Here is a 21,675-nt window from a genome sequence, read left to right as displayed (position 1 = left end):
AAGCCTACATCGGGCTCTAATAGCACTATCTGTTATTAGGAGTTAAATTTTTCACGGCGGCTCTGTTGGTGTGAGGACTCCAGAGGTCCAAATCAAACATTTTGTTACCCTCATCATATTACCACATTCGGTAAGTGCCCGTGTTAGCTAACATGAGAACAATACCTCGTGACTGGCCATCTTTAATCATCAAGAAGAAGCCTCATCCGCAAGTATTGGGGAGTCAATGTTTGTTTGTAAGTGTAGATACAGACAGTGAGTCAACAGCCGACTGTGGCTTTTAACTGTTGGTTTCGGTTGGTTAAGGCAAAAGTGTGGACGAAAAAGTCATGGGGAGCTGGCTGACCAGTAATTGCGTCTGACAGAATTAATGAAAGGTATTTCATTCCGTTGTTTTCTAATTCTCTGAAGGATCGTCATAACACTGGCCTTAAGTATTAACTCCACTCATAATGAGACATCATATCTGATTCCGTTATGACCACGTTGACTCAACACATCCCATGTAATTAGGCACCATTACAACTTTTATATGCAGGCTAGTTTTTGGAAATATTCTATCAGGAAAAATTTTGTCTTACGGGCTCTGAAATCCACGACCGCTACTTAACCACAAACCTACCAACAGTTCGTCTTCGTCAGTAGATTTTGTCTTTAACTAAAATAAAGCACAATAAAACGTCAATTGTTGGAAAACTGAAAGTCAAAATCTACTGACGAAGATGAACTGTTGAAGAAGTCGTGATGTGAGGCTTTACGTGCGAATGGTCAGCGTCCAAAAAGAAGAAGAAAGAGTGCGGACGTTCGATGACGTCACAGAGACAAACAACTCTCCGTAGGACCCAGGTGAGTGATGGGTAATATTTCCCAACATGCCCAGCTGAAGGCGGCTACATTTATCTCGAACCTAGAATATCTTCAGTCATGAATAGGGTGTTGTCGGCTGTGCAATGCAGCGCTCGGTTACTGAACTTTCGTCAATGGTGGCTACTATTCACGAAAAGTATACAGAAATGAGCTTCAGCTCTTATCAAGATGGCGGAGGAGGATGACAACAGGTTATGACTGGTTTAATCTCAAAGTCAAATAAGAATGAGAATAGATTAGGGGTTAGGTTATGCCGGGGTAACTCTCGGGTAGACTTTCATTACGATAATGAGGTTTAGTGGGTGCGGATTAACCCGACCATGTATGAAAGAGCCATTCACTTGTAGCCTAACCAAGTCTAGATTTATTGAAACCTTAATTTTATTATTTCAGGACGATCCTGCAGACATATACAGTAGCTTGCGGCAGGCAAATTTTTACTTCGAACTCAACCCAGTCGCATTGCAGGATTAAAAAAAAATTTTTTGCTTGGTAATAACCTCTGTATGTTTCAGTTTTTCGTTTTGTGCCATTTCGTTAACAATTGACCAAGGCCTAACCAACCACACCTAACCTTGGCTACGAGGTCTTTAGCCTATCCCCCTCCTGAATTTTAGGATGTAGGCTAAGGATGAGGTCCACTAGGCTATCTCTATAACTGCTCATTTGTTAACAAAACGAATATCAGAAACATTCAAAGCACACGTTAAAACATAGTATAATAATATTTTCAAGTCCAATTTACAGGGATGGTACAAAGTAAAATAATATTTCATCAGCAAATGAGTACCCTAGTTTTGGAGATTGGTAGATCAAGCTCATGTTATATGCTACATTTATAGACTCCAGTCAGGGTAACCAGATTTTGAAAATTGAAATAAGGGAGACCTAAATTGGAGAGGTAGTTGAGACCATGTATGTGGCCCACCAGGAGGCTAACAGCCAAGATGAACTTTCTCTTCCTTGAGTCATCTGACGAGAAGAGCACACAGTCGAAGAAACACTTCTCCCATACAACTTTTATACATAATTTCTCTGTAACCATTATTGTCCCATTTCATTTATGATCACCACTATATGCATTGCTATGCAAGCGCTCCGATCATCTACTCGTAATGTTCAACTGAATCTTCTGTATCAAATTATATGTATGTTTCTGTCTATAAACAAACACAGATGCATACACTTAATCCCTGTTTCGATTTGTCAGAGAGTAGTAACTACATTGTGGCTCTCACCAGCCGATGACCTCTGTGAAGATTCTGTACATAAAGCAGTAATAAACTACACATCAACCAACCAGCCAGCATGTCAGTCAGTACCTTCCTTACATATATATATATATATATATATATATATATATATATATATATATATATATATATATATATATATATATATATATATATATATATATATATATATATATATATATGTATATATACACACTAAAAGGACTTCATTCAAACTGGATGGTATCTAATAGAGTATTTATTCAGAAAAAGTTACAAGCTTTCTTGGACAAACAGTCCACATTATCAAGTATCCGTACAGTGACCAGATGCGTAGTTCAGCTGTATTTATATCTGTGTGCTGGGTACTTTTAATCCTATAATTGCCTGGCTTCTCCTGTGTGACCCCCACCCCCTTGTGACCTTGGCCTTTCTCTGCCCCCTTCCTCTTCCAGGTGTCCGTTTTCCGTGCGTTCTCTTGCGTTTTTCCTTCGTTTCCTTGCTACTGTGGAGTGTACGATTTTTCTATATATGCTGTCTTCAAAGCCATTTCTGGTGTTCCCTGCCATTGTGTTGTTGGCGCATCTTATGAAGGCGTTCTCTACAACCAGTCTGGCCGTTTTGTTGGTGTTCCTGTACAGAAAACTCATATTTTCCCAGTTTATTTTATGGTGATTTTCCCAACAGTGTTTGGCAACTGCCGATGTCTGATTATAATGCCTCATGTTCTGCAGGTGTTGTTTGCTTCGCTCTCTACATGATTTGCCAGTTTCGCCATAGTACCCATCTTCACAGTCAAGACACACTGCCATATATACCCCCCCTAATCTCTTCCCCCTCCACCGACTTTTTGTTTCTAACCAATTTGTTCCTAATGGTGTTTTTGTAGCTGCCTATCAATTTGAAATTATCTGGTTTCCTGTTGATGGGTGTAATAGAGTTGTTGTCTGGGACTTAATTATTTTCTTCCCTACCAAATGTTCCTTTTCTATCCTTTCCCTCTCCCCAAAATAGTTTATCCTTGCCTTGATGTGTGCCCACTCCCACCGATACTTAGGGTATCCTAATCTCCTATAACTATCCCTCAGGTAATCCAGCTCTTCGTCTAAAAATTCGGGACTGCAAATCTTATAAGCCTTAATGGCCAACCCTGTCATTACTCCTATTTTTATTTCTTTCCTAGGACTGGAGAACCTATGTGTATGTATGAATTGGTGTGTGTCTTCTTCCTATGTACCTTGAATTTTAAATTTTCCCCTTCCCTCTTTACCAGGACATCCAAGAAAGGAATTTCTCCCTCCTTCTCTTCTTATACTGTGAACTTGATGTGTTCCTTTTGTTTATTTATGTTTTCTAGGAACTTGTGTAGATCTTCCCTTTCTCCCTTGTAAATAATCAAGATGTCATCCACATATCTTACCCAGTTTACGATATTCAAGTTCCCTTTATTTACCCTGCCCACCTCTTCCGTTTCAAACCAGCACACAGATATAAATATAGCTGGACTACTCGTCTGGTCACTGTACGGATACTTGATAATGTGGACTGTTTGTCCAAAAAGCTTGTAACTTTTTTGAATAAATACTCCATTAGATACCATCCAGTTTGAATGAGGTCCTTTTCATAATTCTACTAATGCACAGAACAATTGTGTATGCGATAAAGTTATATATATATATATATATATATATATATATATATATATATATATATATATATATATATATATATATATATATATATATATATATATATATATATATATATATATATATATATATATATATATATATATATATATATATATATATATATATATATATATATATATATATATATATATATATATATATATATATATATATATATATATATATATATATATATATATCAACCATACCTTTTCTGCCTCTGTAGAATTTTTTGCTGGGAAAAATGATCTTATTCCTAACGCTGCTGCAGCTGAAACTGCTTGTTTATTTGATTTGTGGTGCTGTGTTGATCCATGCTGTCACACATCACTCAGTCCACTGTGTGTAATGCTAAAATTCTTTGAACATATTTTGCAGTATGCTCCGCTTTTTTTGTTGTTTTGGGGGATGAGCCACTGTTGCTAATTTTGAGCGGCTGCCTTTACCCCATATTTTGCAAAGTTTCACTAGTATATTGTATTCTTTTTAAAATACTGAAAATATGGGACAAAAGGCGTCCTGGTGAGGGTTGATACGGGACAAATGTCATAAACATGGGACAATCCCGTCGAATACGTGACGTCTGGTCACCCTGACTCCAGTAGGAAAGGAAGGAAAATGTAAAGGGAAATACAAGGATGTATTTAACCTAACCAAGAATGTTGGACCCTCACCTCACTGGAGGCTGAACCCCAGTGTATCCTAACCTATAGTAAATTGAAGTATATGGGTTGTGACATATCCTAGGGCACCAGGTCCTTCCTTACTTAGCACATGATGTCACTAAAAATCATCAATAATTCTTATAGTATTGTAATTACAATCAGAACGTGCTGAAGTATCGTGTATGTTTGAATAAATCCTCTTCCATATTTTACTCCACCCAAAAAAACTTGGTTTTTCACTGTTGTCCCCATAATTTTAGGATAAAAGAGAGGTCCATCATCCATAAAACTAGGTCTACAGTACTTATTAATTTGTTACCATAATGAACATCAGAAACATTCAAAACACTAAATATTTTCATTTCCAGAATGCAATTACTGTATAGGTTGAAGTACAGTATAAATTTATTATATCACTAGATAATTAGGAAACATTTTTTTATTCAAAATCTTAACTTTTAGAAATAGGCTATCATTGGGATTTTAGAATACATCCTTGTTATTTTCTTTGTGACGTATTTTCTCCCATCCAAAATACCCAGTTTCCCCCAAAATTGTAAGATATAAACTGCCAATTTGATCGTGAAATGAATGTCAGAAACATTTGAAGAGATGCTCACACAACAAATTCAAATTAGCTGAAATAATCCAAGGAACAAAAGCTTCACATCTGCACAAGAGGAATCATGACTAAGAACCAAAGCTTATTCTTTTTCAAATAAAGCCTGAATTCTTAAAGCCCACTTAATTCATGCAACTTAGAACAAAAGGACTGATAAGGAGGTTTCAGCATTGTTCACATAATCACATATCCAGATGAAAATAACAAAAGACGTTTCAAGTACGGTATACAGTACTAATCACTTGATGTTCCGGATTCGCATTGTCCAAAACGACCAAACCCCCAAGTGAGTCTCCCACATAAACAGCGATGGTTTTTATTCCTGTAGGATCAAATAAATTTTTAAAGTAATTTGTGTTTTTCTTAGGCATATAAATCAGAGCCTTTTATCGTATTACCCATTTCATCATCTCCACTCTGTCCATGATACTGAAGAAAAGTGCTTGGTGACAGCAGGTGAACGTGGGGTATTTCCCCTCTCACTTCCTTGTTAGCAAGTTTCAGTGACTTACTCATGCTCGAGCTGAGGATTACTCGTTTGTATACCACTGGAAAATATTTATTACTGTAAGCATTCAAGCTGAGGATTACTTGTTTGTATACCTCCGGAAAATATTTATTACTGTGAACATTTTTTTAGATTTTGAATGTTTTGATTAGTATTTTCATATTTTATCAGTATTGTATCTTATTGGAAATCTTTTCTGTACTAATTGTACTTTACTTTTCTGGTCTTTTTGCAGGCTTAGTCCATCATGAACAAAGAAGGCATTACTGTCTCAACCCTTATGACAGGGGAGGCAGGAGAGCTGATTGAAGATGGAACAGAACAAGCAAGTTAGTAGTTTTTTTGTTGTTTTATACCAGTAATGTATATATGAAATAATTTGTGGGTTAAAAGTAACAATGGCTAGAGATTTCAACTTTATATGAAATAATTTATTGGGTTAAAAGTAACAATTACAAGAGATTTCAACAACAGAGGCAGCCTATGAAATCATTTTACTGAGCACCAAGATAAGACATTAAATGGGCATTACTAAAACTGAGTGGTATGGAAAAGTCTCATTAGTGAGTTTACCATAACATGACATAAAATACAGAGTATAGATAATGATAAGTATACCAGAATTATATGTGATATGTGTATGTTGGTGTCCATCAAGGTTCAGCATGTAGCCCTGTATGTTTATCATAGCAGTGGAAGATTGTGGGAGCTGCTATATGCATATGACCTGGTGTTAACAGCAAGAATGAGAGGAAGAGATTACAGTACAGGAGTACTGTATTCAGGAGATGGAAGAATGAAATTAAAAGATTATTGAAAGTCACTGTAAATAAAGAAAATCTTGGGTGATTAGAATGGAAGCAAAAAAGTCTGGTGTAGAAGGTGGCTGTATGGTTTCTGCTGGAGAGTAGGAATGAGCGCTCTACCATCGGTATTGATCCAGTGTGAAAGTTGAAGTGGAAACAGATTTATGATGCCTTAATTGCTCAACACAGCCAAGACATGAGAATATGTAACTGCAAAATTATAAAATTTATATGTGTTGCATAAATTGGAAAGACGAAGGTTACAAGGGGCTGGAAATGGACTGAGAAATCTTAAAGATTGAAACCTGTTAAGGGGAATTTAGATTAAAAGTGTTAATGATGGTATGTAAGCATTTTTACGTAAAGACTTCCGGTCTATTCCTCTGGTACTCCTCAGGTTCCTGCCTCAAGGGTCATCAGATATGTTCAGTGTTTCTTACCTTTCACTCCCAGATTGGGGAATACTTAGAGGCCCTCATTATTTTGTGAGTCATTCAAGATTGTTTTGGACAGCTGTACCCCTCAATCTCTACATCACTAAACAGAAATACAAGTGTGCATTATGGGCCAAAGTGTAAGGATACCGAAGGCAGTGGTTTGTTTGATTGGAGCAGTGTTTAGTGTTAATATGAATTATTTTTTAAGAAGTACTTTCATAGTTTGATTTGAAATGGGAAATCTGTTGCATTTTATATCTAGTTCCATATATAACAGTTTAAGATCTTTATTATGCTAATTATTAGTAAAAATTCAAACATACATATGAAGGAACTGAATCTAATGAAAAAAGAAAACTAACTTTATTTGATTAGATAATATAACTTTAAATTGAAACTAAACTCGCAAAATGTGTCTGAGAATGTCGTCTGCCACAAAATATGTTTGTTCCGACACGATATACAAATCGTCGGTCCTTTACATCAGAAATTACTTTCAGCTTAGCTGGAAACGGCCATTGAACTTTTGAACAAGGTGGTTAGGCAGTTACCTATTGTCCGGGAAGCGGGGGTACTGCCTGCCCTGATGTGAATGTTCCAATTTGCTTTTGGCCGTCGTGCACTGCAGACGTGTTTTCTTTCGCTCTCTGCCCTGACTGCCTTTGAGCTGTTTTTCCCGGTGGGATGTTTCTTGTTTTTTCTTGTCTTCATATCATGAATGTGGATAAACCTCTTAAGTCCTCCTTCCCCCAGCGTGTGTGTCCTGGGGTGGGAGGAAAGAAATGTAACACTTTTCGCTTTAGCATGGATATGGACGCACACGCCCTCTGCCCCACCTGCAGAGGACGTGTGTTCACGCTCTTCTCCTTGTGCCGAGTGTTGTTCCTGGTTGGCCGAGCAGAGGGTGAAGTTTGAGGGGAGGAGACAATACCATAGGAAGCCTGCCAAGGCGTCATCCGAGGGTTAACCCCCCCCCCACAACTCCCTTGGTGGCTGACCTGTCAGGGTTGTTTCTCCCTCCCGGCAAGCTTCCTTTTCTTGCTGCCTCTCCCTTGGGTGAGGACTCCCCCTCCCCTTCCTCATTCGTTTTGTCGGGTGTGGAAGGCCGCAGGGGAGTGGACGTTCAGGACATCCTCTCTGGGGCCTCTCCTCGCAGAGTGATCAACCAGGCGATGATCACCCTGAATCTCAGAATGATGTTGGTATCCCGACCTGCTAGCTCCCCTTTCCTAGGTGCCGAGAGAGATTCCCCCCTGGCCCAACCTGCTGTGCCAACCCCACGCAGAGCGGTATCACCAGGCAATGCAGTCCCTGTGTCTTCACAGCTGGAGGTTATCCACCATCTCTTGCAAGTGAGAGGCTTTTCTCATCGCGCAGCAACAGAGATGCCTGGGTACCTCAGACAATCCTCCACAGCGGTATACCAGGGAAAGTGGTCTGTCTTCTGTGGTTGGTGTCGTGGATGGGGTATCTCTCCGGTTCAGCAGGTCGTGGACTCCTCTTCCTTCGCTGAGAGAAGTTTCTCTCCATTTCAGCTGTAAAAGGCTACCGTGCTGCACTTGGCCTATTCTTGCAGCTGAAAGGAGTAGATATGTCCTCTTCTTTTGAGATTTCCCTACTGATGAGAAGCTTCGAAAGGTCTTGCCCACCCAGGGATCTCAGGCCCCCTGCGTGGGATGTGACTCTCATTCTAAGGAGCCTGACTTGTACACCGTATGAGTCTTTACAAGAGTCATCAGACAGGGATCTGACCTTCAAAACCGTCTTCTTGCTGGCCCTGGCATCAGCAAAGAGAGTTGGTGAACTTCACGGACTTACCTTTGATGTTAAGCACTCGAGGGGATGGGGATCAGTTACTCTCGAATTCGTCCCAGATTTCGTGGCGAAGACTCAGAACCCTTTGGTCCCTGATGCTCAGTTCTAGTCTTTCATGATCCCCTCCCTAGAGGACTTTGTAGGTAATGAACCAGACGAGATGCTACTGTGTCCTGTTAGAGTGCTGCGGTGCTATCTGAGGAGGACCCAATGTCTCCAGTCTGAGTGTCTACAACTCTTCGTTAGTACTGGCTCGACCAAGAAAGAAGTGTCCAAGAACACGATCTCTTTCTGGCTTTGTGAGACGATAAGGAGAATGTATTCTGCTGCTGGAGAAGACGACACCGGTACGCTTCGTCTGAGAGCTTATGAAGTCCGCAGCATTGGTCCGTCCCTCGCATTCTGGAAGAACATGTCATTTCTTCAGGTATTGAAGGCAGGTGTTGGTCCCAACAGACCACCTTCACTTCCTTCTACCTTCGGGATGTTGCACACAACTCCTTGGACACTTTTTCATTGGGTCCTGTGGTGGCTGCTCAACAAGTTTTGTAGCTTACCCGGTTCCTCTAACAGGACAGGTTGCATCTCGCCTAAGATGTTCGGTTGTGATTGGGAGATTGAGTATGGAGTGACGGTCTCTCTTCCTTCTCCCCATCTCGGCTCTCTTCCCATGGGCAGGGAGCGGACGTGCCGTTACGTGCTGGATCTGGTGGTCAGTGCAAGTAATTACTCAAGTAGAGCTTCCGTTCTATTTCTGTTCAGGTTATAGAAGCAACCCCACTCCTTCCCCTTTTGGGGGGGGAGGGGAAGGAGACCATGACAATAAGACAAACCCAATGCTTGTGATTGCCTTAATGTCACCGACTCCAAGTTCTTCCTAACCCTCTTTTCATGAACTGATGCTTCCTCTTTCATGCAAAGGGACCCAGAAGTCTGACAATTGATCTCGCATTTCTTACAACCAGATCATTTTGTCAGAGGCAGTTTTCCCTTCCTCGCTCTAACGACCAGGAAGGGAAAACAAGGTGTGGTGAACTCCAGTCAGTTCATAGAGACACTCAGATTCCTCCCTCCAACCAGTGAGTCTTCCTAATGTAAAGGACTGACGGTTTGTATAACGTGTCAGAACAAATCACAATTTTTTAAAGTAAATTGCATTTTTCCTAACTATACAAACCCGAGGTCCTCATGCCACCCCTCAATCTGAAACCTGGGCTGAAAGGCAAATTGGGATGTTTACATCCAGGCAGATGGTATCCCCGCCTCCCGGACAGTAGTTAACTGCCTAACCACCTTGTTTGAAATTTCAACGGCTGTTTCCAGCTACGCTGAAAGTAATTCCTAATGTAAAGGACCTCGGGTTTGCATAGTTAGGAAAAATACAATGTACTTTAAAAAAAATTGTGATATTTCCAAGGATTGACTCAAAAGCATGTAAATGCTAGTGCATTCATGATAAATTTACTAAATTGTAATGTTAAAAGTGCTTTTCGTTGTGTCTATGAACTTTAACAGACTACATCCTCCTGATTATACATACTTACTCCGTGTTTTGTTTAACTGATTTATTGTCAGTATTCCCCACCTTACTACCATCCATACACAGAGAAGAAAAAATTACTGTATACATTTAAAAAACAGAGGGAAAGCATGTTGGCTAGGAGCCATAAGGTCAGTTCTCCCCAGATTATCACATCTCTGAGAAATACTTTTACAACAGATTGAGAAGCAAACCACATTCAGTTTATAATGATCTTTTGACTGAAAACTTTATTGTGATGTAACTTATATTTTTGTGAATGTGTGCATGTTTTTTATTATCAGTCGCAGTTAAATAAGTTAAGAAAACATTATCAGAGATTCAATAAACCTATGCTAAACTAGCCTGGACATACATGGTAGGGTTGACTATCAAGGGCATATAGTTTTGAAGACTTTTATTGTGTTATGGTCTAAAATGTTATTAACCCTTTGGGATCTCAATAATGTAACATCAAGTAAATTTCACCCATATCACTTGAGAGGCATTCCATAAAAATAAAAAAAACTAATTGACCATTTTGGTGTTCGACAGCATTGGGATGACATTTAGATGGTGTCTGGGCGTTGGTTTAACTCCAACATTGTATTTTTCCTTACATTTTTTCAGTGTAATAAGAGACATTTGTTATGCATATTTTATGGAAAATAAATAAATTTCTTATCTGGGCTAACTTCACATCACTAAATTTGGATTTTGTTGTTTTCACTTTCAACATATTACAAAAAAGTACATGTAGCTTTAAAATGATACCAAACCAATATTATCACAAGCAAAGTAAATTTTAGAGTGATCAATAAGACAATGATCTGCTAAGCTCATGGACAGCAAGTCAAAACAGTATTTTACCACCATAAAGCTTTGCATCCCCCGCTCCTTCACTTACAGAGGGTTAGAAAAACAGCACATTCCATAAAGGATAAAGTAAATTAGTATGAGTGACCATACTAAAGTAAATTCTAGAGCACAGTTTTAGGCTACCCTAAATTTTGCATAAAGATCAGTTCTCTCTTGGGGCTAATAACATGGTGTCTGGAACTTATTTATGTCAGTAAGTAGGATTGTATTCTGGCTTAATTTTTTACCTATCGTCAGGTGAAGTGAGGTGTTTATATTGAGCCCTGTCACCTACTTTATTTATTTTTTACTTTCGTGTTAGGATGTTATGATGACAGATGGCATTAGTATGCATTTTTTAGCAGATCACAGACTGTGGTTTGTAAAAATGCATTTAAAATTAGATCTTTTGTTAAAAAAAAATTATAGAAAATAGCTATATATTACCTAAAGTAAAACAGTCTCCCAGAGAAAGAGTGCTAAGTAGAATGTTTATGATGCAAATTTTTATTTGCTGCTGGTTTTATCTTGAGTTTTTTCTTATATACTGTACAGTTGAAACCTAATTTTTAAGATGACTGGTTGGATTATTTGATGAGATGTATACTGTACTTTATGTGCTTATGTAACTTTTTATTGACAGGTGTTGTAGTGGTTGCAGAAGGTGGTGGAGCAGTGAAGGTGGAGCTTCCTGATGGTACTCAGGCTATTGTGCACAGTGCTTTAGGAGAAGATCATACAGGTTTGTGTAATTACAATGATTTTTCTTATGGAGCATGTGTTCCAATAATTTAAATAGGCCTTGCCTGCTAAAATGATATGTATAATAGACTTAGAAAATGTTTTGAATACAAGAACTTGCACTTCTAGTAAAAATTTTCCAGGGGACAACACACATTTTTTTTAAGATTTGTTGTTTTTGGATTTCACAGTCCTACAGAATCCCTTATTTCTTTTAAATTTATTGATATATTATTTTTATGAATTCATAAGAGATGTGCATCAGTTTTTTACTTAGACACTTTACAAAATTCAGAAAATGGAGGGTAACAGTGGCTTAGTAATGATGATAACAATAATAATAATATAGTAATAATAATATCAGTAAATATCCACCAAATAAAATTTATTACAATTAATTAAAACATACTGAATGAAAATAAAGTAAATAAAAAAGGGTAGATAAAACTCAGAAGTGGTGAACATGACTTTAAGATAAAATTAAATAAAAATTTCTAATAACATTGCAAACATTTATTTTTTTATTTTACAAAATGAAAGCTAACACATTTTATGAATGAATACTTTACATATTTAAGTTCCCTTTCTTAAACAGATTGTTTCATTTCCCCTTAACAAAAGAGGAAGAAAATGATATGGGTAGAGCATTTGGAAGAAAAATTGCATTGAAATTTTTATGCCCATATGTTATTTTGAATCAAGAACAGATGCTTAAAAGCTGCTCATGAATGACAGAGACAAGGGACTGCAGTAGTTCTCATGCTGTCTTGTGTCCTATATAGACCAATCATACATGGTGAGTGCCCAAGCCCCCTTTCTACCAAAGGTAGGACTATAGGGGAACCAGGCTGTGGCTAATAATGACTTAGATGGTAGACTTACGTATGCTCAACCCCATCTCAAAGGCATGGTGCTTTATGAGTGAAATCTGTCTCAAGCCATGAATGGGGCATAAACCCTGGGACACACACACACAGTGTGAGTAGCTGATGGTCCTCCTGAGTTGTCTTGATCCTTGTTGCCATTCCATGATCTGTGGGTTCAATTTCACAATACACATGAGGTTTTTATCACATTAATATGGTACAGTAATTACTTTTACACACTTAAGGGAAATAATGAGATAAAAATATAGCTCAATTGCAACAGATTAACAATGGCAACAGATTAAAACATAAAACAACATCAACACTGTTCAAAATACTGTACAGGTACTTTGTTTCTGAAACATGTAAGTTTTGTAGTTTTTTTATACGTTAATTCATTTAAGTAATGATTATAATTCCTCATCAATTATGACAACCCTTTTTATCGTTTAGAGAAATTCTCTCTTAGACTTGACCCCTCTGTAGCCTGTTTTCTTTCACATGCCTTGGCTGGTGCCCTTATGAAAACAAATAACTTACTTTTGTTCTGGTTTTCTTGCACTGCCTTAGGCAGCACCGCAGTCCAATTCACTAATATATCAGTGACTTCCATGGATTTGTTTTGTAATGTGACAGTATCTCTGTAGTCATACAGAGTGAAAGTAACTATGATAATCTTTGTTTTCTGAGAACTTATTTGGTCTTGGTTTGGTGTCTTTTTTTCCAACTTGTCTTGGTCATTATCTAATTCTGTCATAAAGTGCAATATGTGTAGAAGTGTCTTAAAGTATATGGATGGGCTTAGCACAATCTCCATATTACATAATTGAGTTCCCTTTCTTAAATAGATTGTTCCACTTAATGTATCTAGTTTTGCATCTCAGAATGCTCTTGGTGGTGAAAATTCAATAATCACACAGCCCTTTTCTTGATGAGCAGTGAAGTGAGATGGACTGCATGAGTGGCTTTTTAGTGCTTAACAGAAAGCATGACTTGAACTCTTGCATCCTTCTTTCTATAGCCCTGAAATTGCTCACACTTACTTTCTGATCTCCAGTACTACCATAAATCTTTGGATTAACATGAGAGAGGTGTAGATATGGAGTGACTCTGTAACTTGATGTATGCCTGGCTCTTCTACATTAAAACAGAACATTGAATGGTTTGGTGAATTCACAAATGGATTACTGTACAATGAATATTGTTTAAAAATTTTAACTCCACAGCCTCTGTATTTGAGGACATCTTAAGCATATGAACAGATAGCAGCTATAATTTAATAGATAGTTTTCTTGCTCATTTGCAATCCTACAGTGCTGATGTCTTGCTGGTCAGCAACCCTGTAGGTGATTAGCAACATTTTAGCATACTTGTGTTTGGAGGGGTGAAGTATGAAGGTGGGATAAGCCGAAGCCAGAATGAGGTTGAGGTATGAGAGGTGTGTGGATTGAGGAAAGACTAGGTAGATAGCCTCTGGGTGTGTTTGTCCTGGCCTGCTTAGTTTTGTGCCTTAAATCTCAGTAAACAAGATTACCCTGACAATGACATCCTTCTCTCTGGTGTTCACATTTTAATTTTATAAACCCCAGGGTCACTTGTTGAACAGTGCCCTGTGGTGGGGTGAGAGAGGCACACCAAGAAATAACAGTGATAGGAGTAAGATATAGATATGGCTAAACATCCGTTCCAGCAGTCTTGCCAGAATTTCTAGCCTGACTTTAACTAAATATCTTTTAAGGAGACATTGAACAGGATGTTTTCACCTGTCCTTACATATGGTAAGAGGTATCTTAATTGTAGTTACTAAAAATGTTTCCTTATGTTTATCTCTTAATCCTTTGCTATCTTGTCCATTTTCATTGTCCAAGGATGTTCAGCTTAGGGCTCTTTGTTTTCTTTCAAGAGTGGTAGTGGACATCACTGTAATTTTTGTATAGGAAACCTTTATTCCCCAAACTTTCTTTGGATAGATCTCCTTCAGTGGTTTCCAGTGGTTCTTTATGGGATTCAAAAGGGCAATTCCGCTGATATCTATAAGATTCCCTTCTTAAAGCACTTTTCTTATGATTGTATCAGTGTTTTATAATTTCCTTCGGGATGAGAGAATAAGTGAAAAGAGTTGACCAATCACAAGTGGATTGGAATTTGCCGTAGTTTAAATCATTGTCCATGAAATAGGGATACTTAGTAGTTCAGTATATGTTAGAGGATGTGTCATTTGTTGAAGACATAAAAATGATCCATTTACAGGTTTTTCCATGTATAGGATCTGTATATATTTAAGGAATGTGTGCAATCTGAACAAAAGCTGTGGATGGCAAGTATGAAGATTACCTTACAGTTACAGGTTATACATTAGTTTAGACAACTAACTTTTTAGGTTTTGTTTGCTTCAGTCCGTTTTTACATGTTTGCAGCCAGTTAATTTTCTTATGGTCATCTTTTTAGAGAATATGGAAGGTATGGCAGTGCAGCTAGAAGATGGAAGAATTGGCTATATATACAGTGATGCCCTTCTTCAAGAGGTATCTGAAAATGATACTCATCAAGATCAAGATCCTCTTTTTATTGAAAATTCAAATGGAAAACCGAATGGAAAGTTGCTTTGTAATTATCCTAATTGTGATAAACTGTATACAAACATTGGTCACCTCAGGGTAAGTACTTTGAACTATTCTGTAAATTTTTTTAATTTGTAATTTTATGGAAATTACAATTTGTAGTTACTGAATAAAGTGTTCAAAGTAATATTTTCTTTTACAGAGAATAAAATTTGAAGAGCTTTGAATAAAAATATTCTAGTAAAAGCCAAGTGTGCTTGGGGCTGAGATACAAACCAGTGTCTGAAAGAATTGTTACTTTGCATTCAAGTGCAGACTTTCTTGAACATTTTTGTAATAAGGAGCACTTCTTTTGTAAAAGTGGTGACTAAAAAGGGATTGGAAATTAAAAGTGGGCATTACCTCCAAAAGAGGTGAAAGATCATAGTGTTAAGGGATGAGAGATTATAAAGTTATGGGCAGGGACAGTGGAAATAAGAATCAAGAGCTTAGTAGTAGGAGAAATAAAGGGAAGAGATTTCTTTTCCGCAGTTTTATTAAACTGTACAGTAGTAAAAACAGAAGTTACAGAAGCCACCTTACAGAACGTAGGGTTTGAGAAAAGAGGTTAGGCCAAGGTCTTTGGTCAGGTTAACTGCATTTGATTCAAGCATACTGGAAAATGAGACACAATGAAACGCCCTGAATCTGAGAACAGTATTCTAACTGGGATAGATAGGGCCATTAGTAAACAATAACTGGTATGAAGGAAAGAACTTGCAGACAAAAACACTAAGCATGCATGGCAGAGTTAGCCATGTGTACACTGTACATTCTTAATGTATGTTTGAAGTAACCCCAAAATTGAAAATTTGAACATTTTTAAAGTGGCATTGCTGAATTATGAGATCCATATTCAGATGAACCTCACAGCATCCGAATTGGTAGATGGAAAGAGAAATGAAAGATGTGCAAACAGCAGAAAGAAAGCTATGATGCTTAGGAAGAAGAAAAATTAAGTATTTAATAGAAAAATTAGTGTTCTTGTCCTTTAGCTAACCTAATAGGCTTAATTAGTATTGTAAATTATCAGTACAGTATATGAAAAGTATGGCCTTTTTATACTTTTTAGCTTGTTCAAGAGAAAGCTATGAATCTCAAATAGATAACCAGTGAGATTTGTTAACTTGATAATTTCTTAGGCCAAATTGGCCATATAACTGGAGGTTTAGAAATGCCATTGTCAAGGTTTATTCAGTATCTGACATGAAAAGCTGATGTCAGTGGTTTTGCGTATGATTTTCTGTAGCTTGTTATAAACCGTTACTTCAACACGCTTTAATACAGGTAACTTCATTAATCCATGTTAATTTTAATGTAAGTATAATATGAAGTTCTTTCCTATAAAAGATTTTTAGAGTATAGCTTCTGAGTATTTCAATGACAATAAAATTGTGATAATTGATGTTTCATATATGCCAGGTTTATGAAGATTCTGTCAGAATTCTTAATACTGTAGAATTTTTTGCTATTATGTAATGATTAGGTTGCCTGAAGCAAAAGTTCTGATGTAGTTTCTGTAATACTTAATTTATGGGTTTTTATCAAATACTCTTCCAGATTCATCAACGAACTCATACTGGCACAAAAGAACACGAATGTGAAATATGCAAGAAAGCATTTACCACCGGATATGCCTTAAAGTCACACATTAGAACTCACACTGGAGAGAAGCCATATCAGTGCCCTGAAGAGCAGTGTGGCAAGTGTTTCAAAACCTCTGGAGATTTGCAGAAACATGTTCGAACTCACACAGGTGATTATATAGATAAAGGTTTTGTTATGTGTATGAAAACATTGATTTAAGCCAAATTATTTCTATATATATGGTTATTTTCTTTTTAACAGCTATTCTTAATTTTTAGGTGAACGTCCCTTTAAATGCCAGATCTGCAGCAAATCATTTACTACATCAAATATTAGAAAAGTGCACATGCGTGTTCATACAGGTAGGTTTCCATGTTATTTCTTACATTATGTTGGTGGCAAAATAACATCAGTTTTTGCATTTGAGTAATCAGTTTTCAGATTAGATGTCTCCATTTGTATTTGGTCGACTCTAACTATTTTTTGTATAGGCAAGAGCACTGTATCTATTTTTGAAATATTTGTCTAATAAGCTAAAAGACCTGGTATGAGGAAAGAAGAAAAAGTTCAAGGGACCCAGTATAGTGAAGACTGTAGAGTTTCTTGCTAAATTACAGCCACACCTTGTATTTTTACTGTAGTATAGGGAGAGAGAATAGGTATATGTATTCAGTGTTATGTACATAAAAGTGTAATGACATTTTATTGAGTAGTTTTGAATTAAATATAGAAGATCATAGACCATATCTGATACAAGAGGTCTCCATAAGGTAGTTGAATTGAATTGAATACAGAATTTAGGCCAAAGGCCAAGCACTGGGACCTATGAGGTCATTCAGCGCTGAAACAGAAATTGACAGTAAAAGGTTTGAAAGGTGTAACAAGAGAAAAACTTCACAGTTGCACTGTGAATCAATTGTTAGGAGAGGGTGGAAAGTAAGGTGGAAGAAAGAGAATATGAAAGGAGGTACAGTAAAAGGAACAAAAGGGGCTGCATGCACTGATGGCACTGCTCCCCTAGGGGCCATAATGTACTACCACTCACAGTGTGCTTTGCATGGCACACTAAAGATAGCATTGAAGTATCTTTGCAGTATCTCTGTCCTGTGTTTCATTGCTTTTTACTTCTCATCCATTCTCTTCGGTTTCTCATTACTCAGCTGTCCTATTTTGTGAACTGTACCTTCTTTCAATTTTCATACTATTTACAAACAAGTTCTTTGGGTGAGCTCACTGAAGTTTGACTTGGTGGCCTTGTTAAATTAACGTATAATGATAGGGTGGCAGTAACTATAAAATGATTAGGTTCCCTAAAAATGGAATTAAAGGTGAATAATTTTATAACAGTTACATTGTAACATGGGTTTAATGTGGTTATGCTTTCAGCCACACAAAAGTGATAAAGAGTTAATCACAAAAGAGCCTCCACTAGCTCTTGAGCACTTATTTGCCATAAATATACATGTAAATAAAGTTTAATGAAGAAATTTTAAGAAAAAGTACACAACATAAAGACACAGCCGAAATCATTGCACAGTACTTAGGCCCTCCTCAACTTCAGAACATCGACACATCCCTGGGATAGCTTACATGTGTATGCCTTACCTCCTTACAGACTCATATGGTAGTTGCTAGCATCTATGCTCTCTTTGTCTGTGAAGCTAACACTTATACATAATCAGTGCTGGTGCCTTAATCACTATTCAGAGGGTTTATTTTTACTGAAAATGACCTAAAGTACCAGAGACTTTGGTTTCTCACCTGTTTTAGTCCTCGAGTGCTTGCCTTGATTAGGCAGTCCTCAACCACCATTCTGGGTCATTTGGCAGCAGCTCAGACCTCTCATCTAAATTGCTGTTCGACCTTATGTGAGTGATGGGGTCATGAAACAAACCAAATTTTTTTTATAATGCATAATTAGCTTTTATCACATAAGCTCTTCACTTTTATAATGATTTTCCACCTCCCAGGCCTGATGATAACTTACACCCTCATATCCAAACTGCACAAAAATGAGGCAGGAGTTTGTTGGGTACCTGAGGCTCAAGATAATGCATGTATTATGCTGCTGCTGAGCTTAATCTGTTGGATAAGAGACTACAGTCTGTGGGACATCTGAAGGTCATGAATGTGGTTATATGTTAGAGATGGGTTTGTGTTGCACCTGTTAACCATGAGCATTCTTTTATGTTTAGTATGCAGCAAGGTTGAGTCTTCACTCATCCCTTCCTTGCTTTATGTATTGCTACAAATTAATCCTCTTTCTTCCAGGTGAAAAGCCCTATGCATGCCAGTATGAAGGATGTGATAGAAGATTTGCATCTGCTACCAATTTTCGAAATCACTGCAGAATTCACACCGGGGAAAAACCGTATGTTTGCTCAATTGGGGTATGTCACAATTTTTAAGCTTTGGTGACATTTATGAAGACTTTACTTAACCTAGTTATAAAAAATTTGTCGGTAAATATTGAAGCACTGTGGATTCCCAATGCTTATTTAATTACAGTCAGGTTACATTGTGAACATGCTGTGGAGAGCATATTTACATATATATATAAGCACAATAATAACCTAACATTTATGTGTGTAATTTTTGGATTTATACAAAGTACAGTATTGTACAGTCCATTTGCCTATACAGAGGTAATGGATGGTGGAAGGCATTATCCAAAACCATATATTTGTCATAAGAACAAACCTTGCTGTGCAATACATAACATGCACTGCTTTCACTTCCTAGAAGGTATAGCTAAAAAAAATAACCCCATGGTCTTGAATCCCAAGTTTAGGTATCTGGTAGTATAATGTCTATCCAGAAGGCTAGGCAATGAACTGTTAAAATAGGCAGTTATAAGCATTTTATAGGTATGTATACTTAAGAGTAACAGTTGTAGGAGGGTAATGTAAGATGACTATGGGTGGTTTGGGATGATAGTTTGGGGCATATTTTTGTTTGAAATAATATTAAATTGCTTTAGTATGATCATTTTAGGTATATTTTTGTATCAACTATTAAATTAGGCAGTGAACTGTTAAAATAAGCAGGTATAAGCGTTTTAGTGTAAGGGGTACAGTATGTGCCAGTTATTAGCGTTTTTAGTGGGGATTTTGCATTTCCACGGTGGGCTCTGGAACCTATCCCCGAGAAAAAGTGGGGGACCAGTGTATGTCTGATTACAGTACTTTTGTCATCCTGTACTTCTTGTAAAATATGATTTAATCATACCTTTATTAGTCATGTGTATGCCTCATTCACTGTCCTTCACTGGCAAAGTTCCTAGGTTTACCATTTTTTGTGTACGTTGAGCATAGGCTGCTCAATGTGAATCATCAGGTATGCAATATCCATTTGCCTCGCTTGTCAAGATCCTTCTCAACTGTCAACAGCTCTTTAGCATTAGTTCCCCAGATCTTTACTTTGATCATTCCAATACCTATCAGTTTAGTATTCTTTTTCCATTTTCTTAGTATTTGTTTCTTTGAGCTCTATGTTTTATTCTCAGGAAGTGATGAAACATTGATTTCTGCACTTGGTAATTTACAGCTGTTAGATACATCTCAATCACTGACTTTGTTAGGACTGAAGATAGCAAATAAAATATTTCATTGGCTTGGGAAGCTAGCGTCACTTAGTTGCATATAGTCCCAGTATTTGTTTCATTTTTCATAGCAATGGTGCTTTAGCATGAGTATGTTAAGTATACACACTATTCATTCCCAAGTTAGGTCTACTCCTAACCTCTGCTCTTACGTCAAGCTAAAACTGCAATATTTCTGGATACAAGCCCCCATTGGTAAAAGAATTGTCATTGGGGAGGGGGGAGAATTTCTTTTGCTGTCCTCTGTCTGCATTTGTCAGGGGACTTAGCGGGGTATAGTGTTTTCCTTTTCTGAGCAGAAAAGGTGACTGCTGCCTCCTTGCTAGAGTTTTCATGTTGAGGAAGGATGGTTAAGGCATCCTTGAATTGTTCTCTGCTTCCACTTATAGGGTAGGGAAGACTGGCCTGAATGCTAAGTACATCTAATTGTGAGTCGTGTGGGGTTTCAAGGATAATGGTGTACTTTTTACATTTAAATATTTCTGTAGAGGTCCCTACCTGCCATGTCTTTCTTCCTCATCACCATGTTCACAATTCTTCACATGTACATGTGCTGGAAGGATACGCAGCCAAGTAAAAGTGCCATATTCCTTGCCTTGGTACTTTTTCAGATTTCTTGGTCGCTTCTGGTGGGAAAGAACTGATAGCTCGTACTACCCATTGTGCCAGTTGTACAGGGTGTCTGCAGATTTTCACCCAAACTTTGGCACAAGTGGCAGCATGGTGCTTTTAATTGGTACAAGACTTTGGATATATTTTGACAGCTGGCTGGTGATGCTGACAAAAGCAGCTGAGTTAAGACACACTTGTTCTATTGGTTCCAACAGTCTGTGTCCTCCAGCAGCGTCGTGGCAATCTTGTTTTGCTTTAGAAACTAGTTCCTCACAACTGCTTCAGGTCTTGGTCACTCCAACACAGCTTGCAGTCATGATCAGTTGTGACTCCACCAGAAAACTACTGAGTAGCAGTATCACAGGGAATTCTGGAGGATTCCCAGTGGTGGCAGGACTTTGGTTACCTTCTAATTGGAGGCATACTGATCTCTCTCAGTCCAGAGGTACTGATGTTTGCAGATACGCCCAGTCAGGTTTGGAGTGCACACCTATTTCATTTCTCAAGCAACAGGATTGTGCATGTTTCAAGATGAGAGCTGCCTTTCAATTTTATCAATTAATAGATATCTTCTAAGTCCTCCAAACATTCAACTCACCACTGGGTGGGGAGAACAGTAGGTGTGATGACCAGCTACTCAATGATGGT

At 37.7% G+C, this 21,675-nt stretch overlaps 1 protein-coding gene and 1 long non-coding RNA gene across 7 annotated transcripts in view; one reads left to right on the top strand and one right to left on the bottom strand.

Annotated features, from left to right (window-relative positions):
* The first annotated feature begins 262 nt into the window (after window positions 1-262).
* LOC136854058 (zinc finger protein 143-like) overlaps window positions 263-21,675 on the top strand; it is a 71,901-nt gene continuing 50,488 nt past the window's right edge. For 2 of the 6 annotated variants that reach the window (XM_067130162.1, XM_067130157.1), the window contains exons 1-7: window positions 836-1,058; window positions 5,821-5,914; window positions 11,664-11,762; window positions 15,076-15,284; window positions 16,788-16,983; window positions 17,093-17,176; window positions 19,086-19,204. In XM_067130162.1, the coding sequence (XP_066986263.1) occupies window positions 5,833-5,914; window positions 11,664-11,762; window positions 15,076-15,284; window positions 16,788-16,983; window positions 17,093-17,176; window positions 19,086-19,204 (789 nt within the window). In that variant the 5' untranslated portion in view covers window positions 836-1,058; window positions 5,821-5,832. Of the gene's footprint in view, window positions 378-518; window positions 1,059-5,820; window positions 5,915-11,663; window positions 11,763-15,075; window positions 15,285-16,787; window positions 16,984-17,092; window positions 17,177-19,085; window positions 19,205-21,675 lie in introns of those variants that run through there. The other 4 variants (XM_067130158.1, XM_067130156.1, XM_067130160.1 and 1 more) reach the window with 4 other exon arrangements.
* LOC136854060 (uncharacterized) overlaps window positions 12,260-21,675 on the bottom strand; it is a 31,395-nt gene continuing 21,979 nt past the window's right edge. Inside the window, exon 2 of the long non-coding RNA XR_010857616.1 lies at window positions 12,260-12,794. This is a non-coding gene — a long non-coding RNA (uncharacterized lncRNA). The remainder of the gene's footprint in view (window positions 12,795-21,675) is intronic.

Source organism: Macrobrachium rosenbergii, chromosome 28 (genome assembly GCF_040412425.1).
Source record: "Macrobrachium rosenbergii isolate ZJJX-2024 chromosome 28, ASM4041242v1, whole genome shotgun sequence".
Taxonomy (NCBI): Eukaryota; Metazoa; Arthropoda; class Malacostraca; order Decapoda; family Palaemonidae; genus Macrobrachium; species Macrobrachium rosenbergii.
This window is presented reverse-complemented; position numbering and strand designations above follow the sequence as displayed.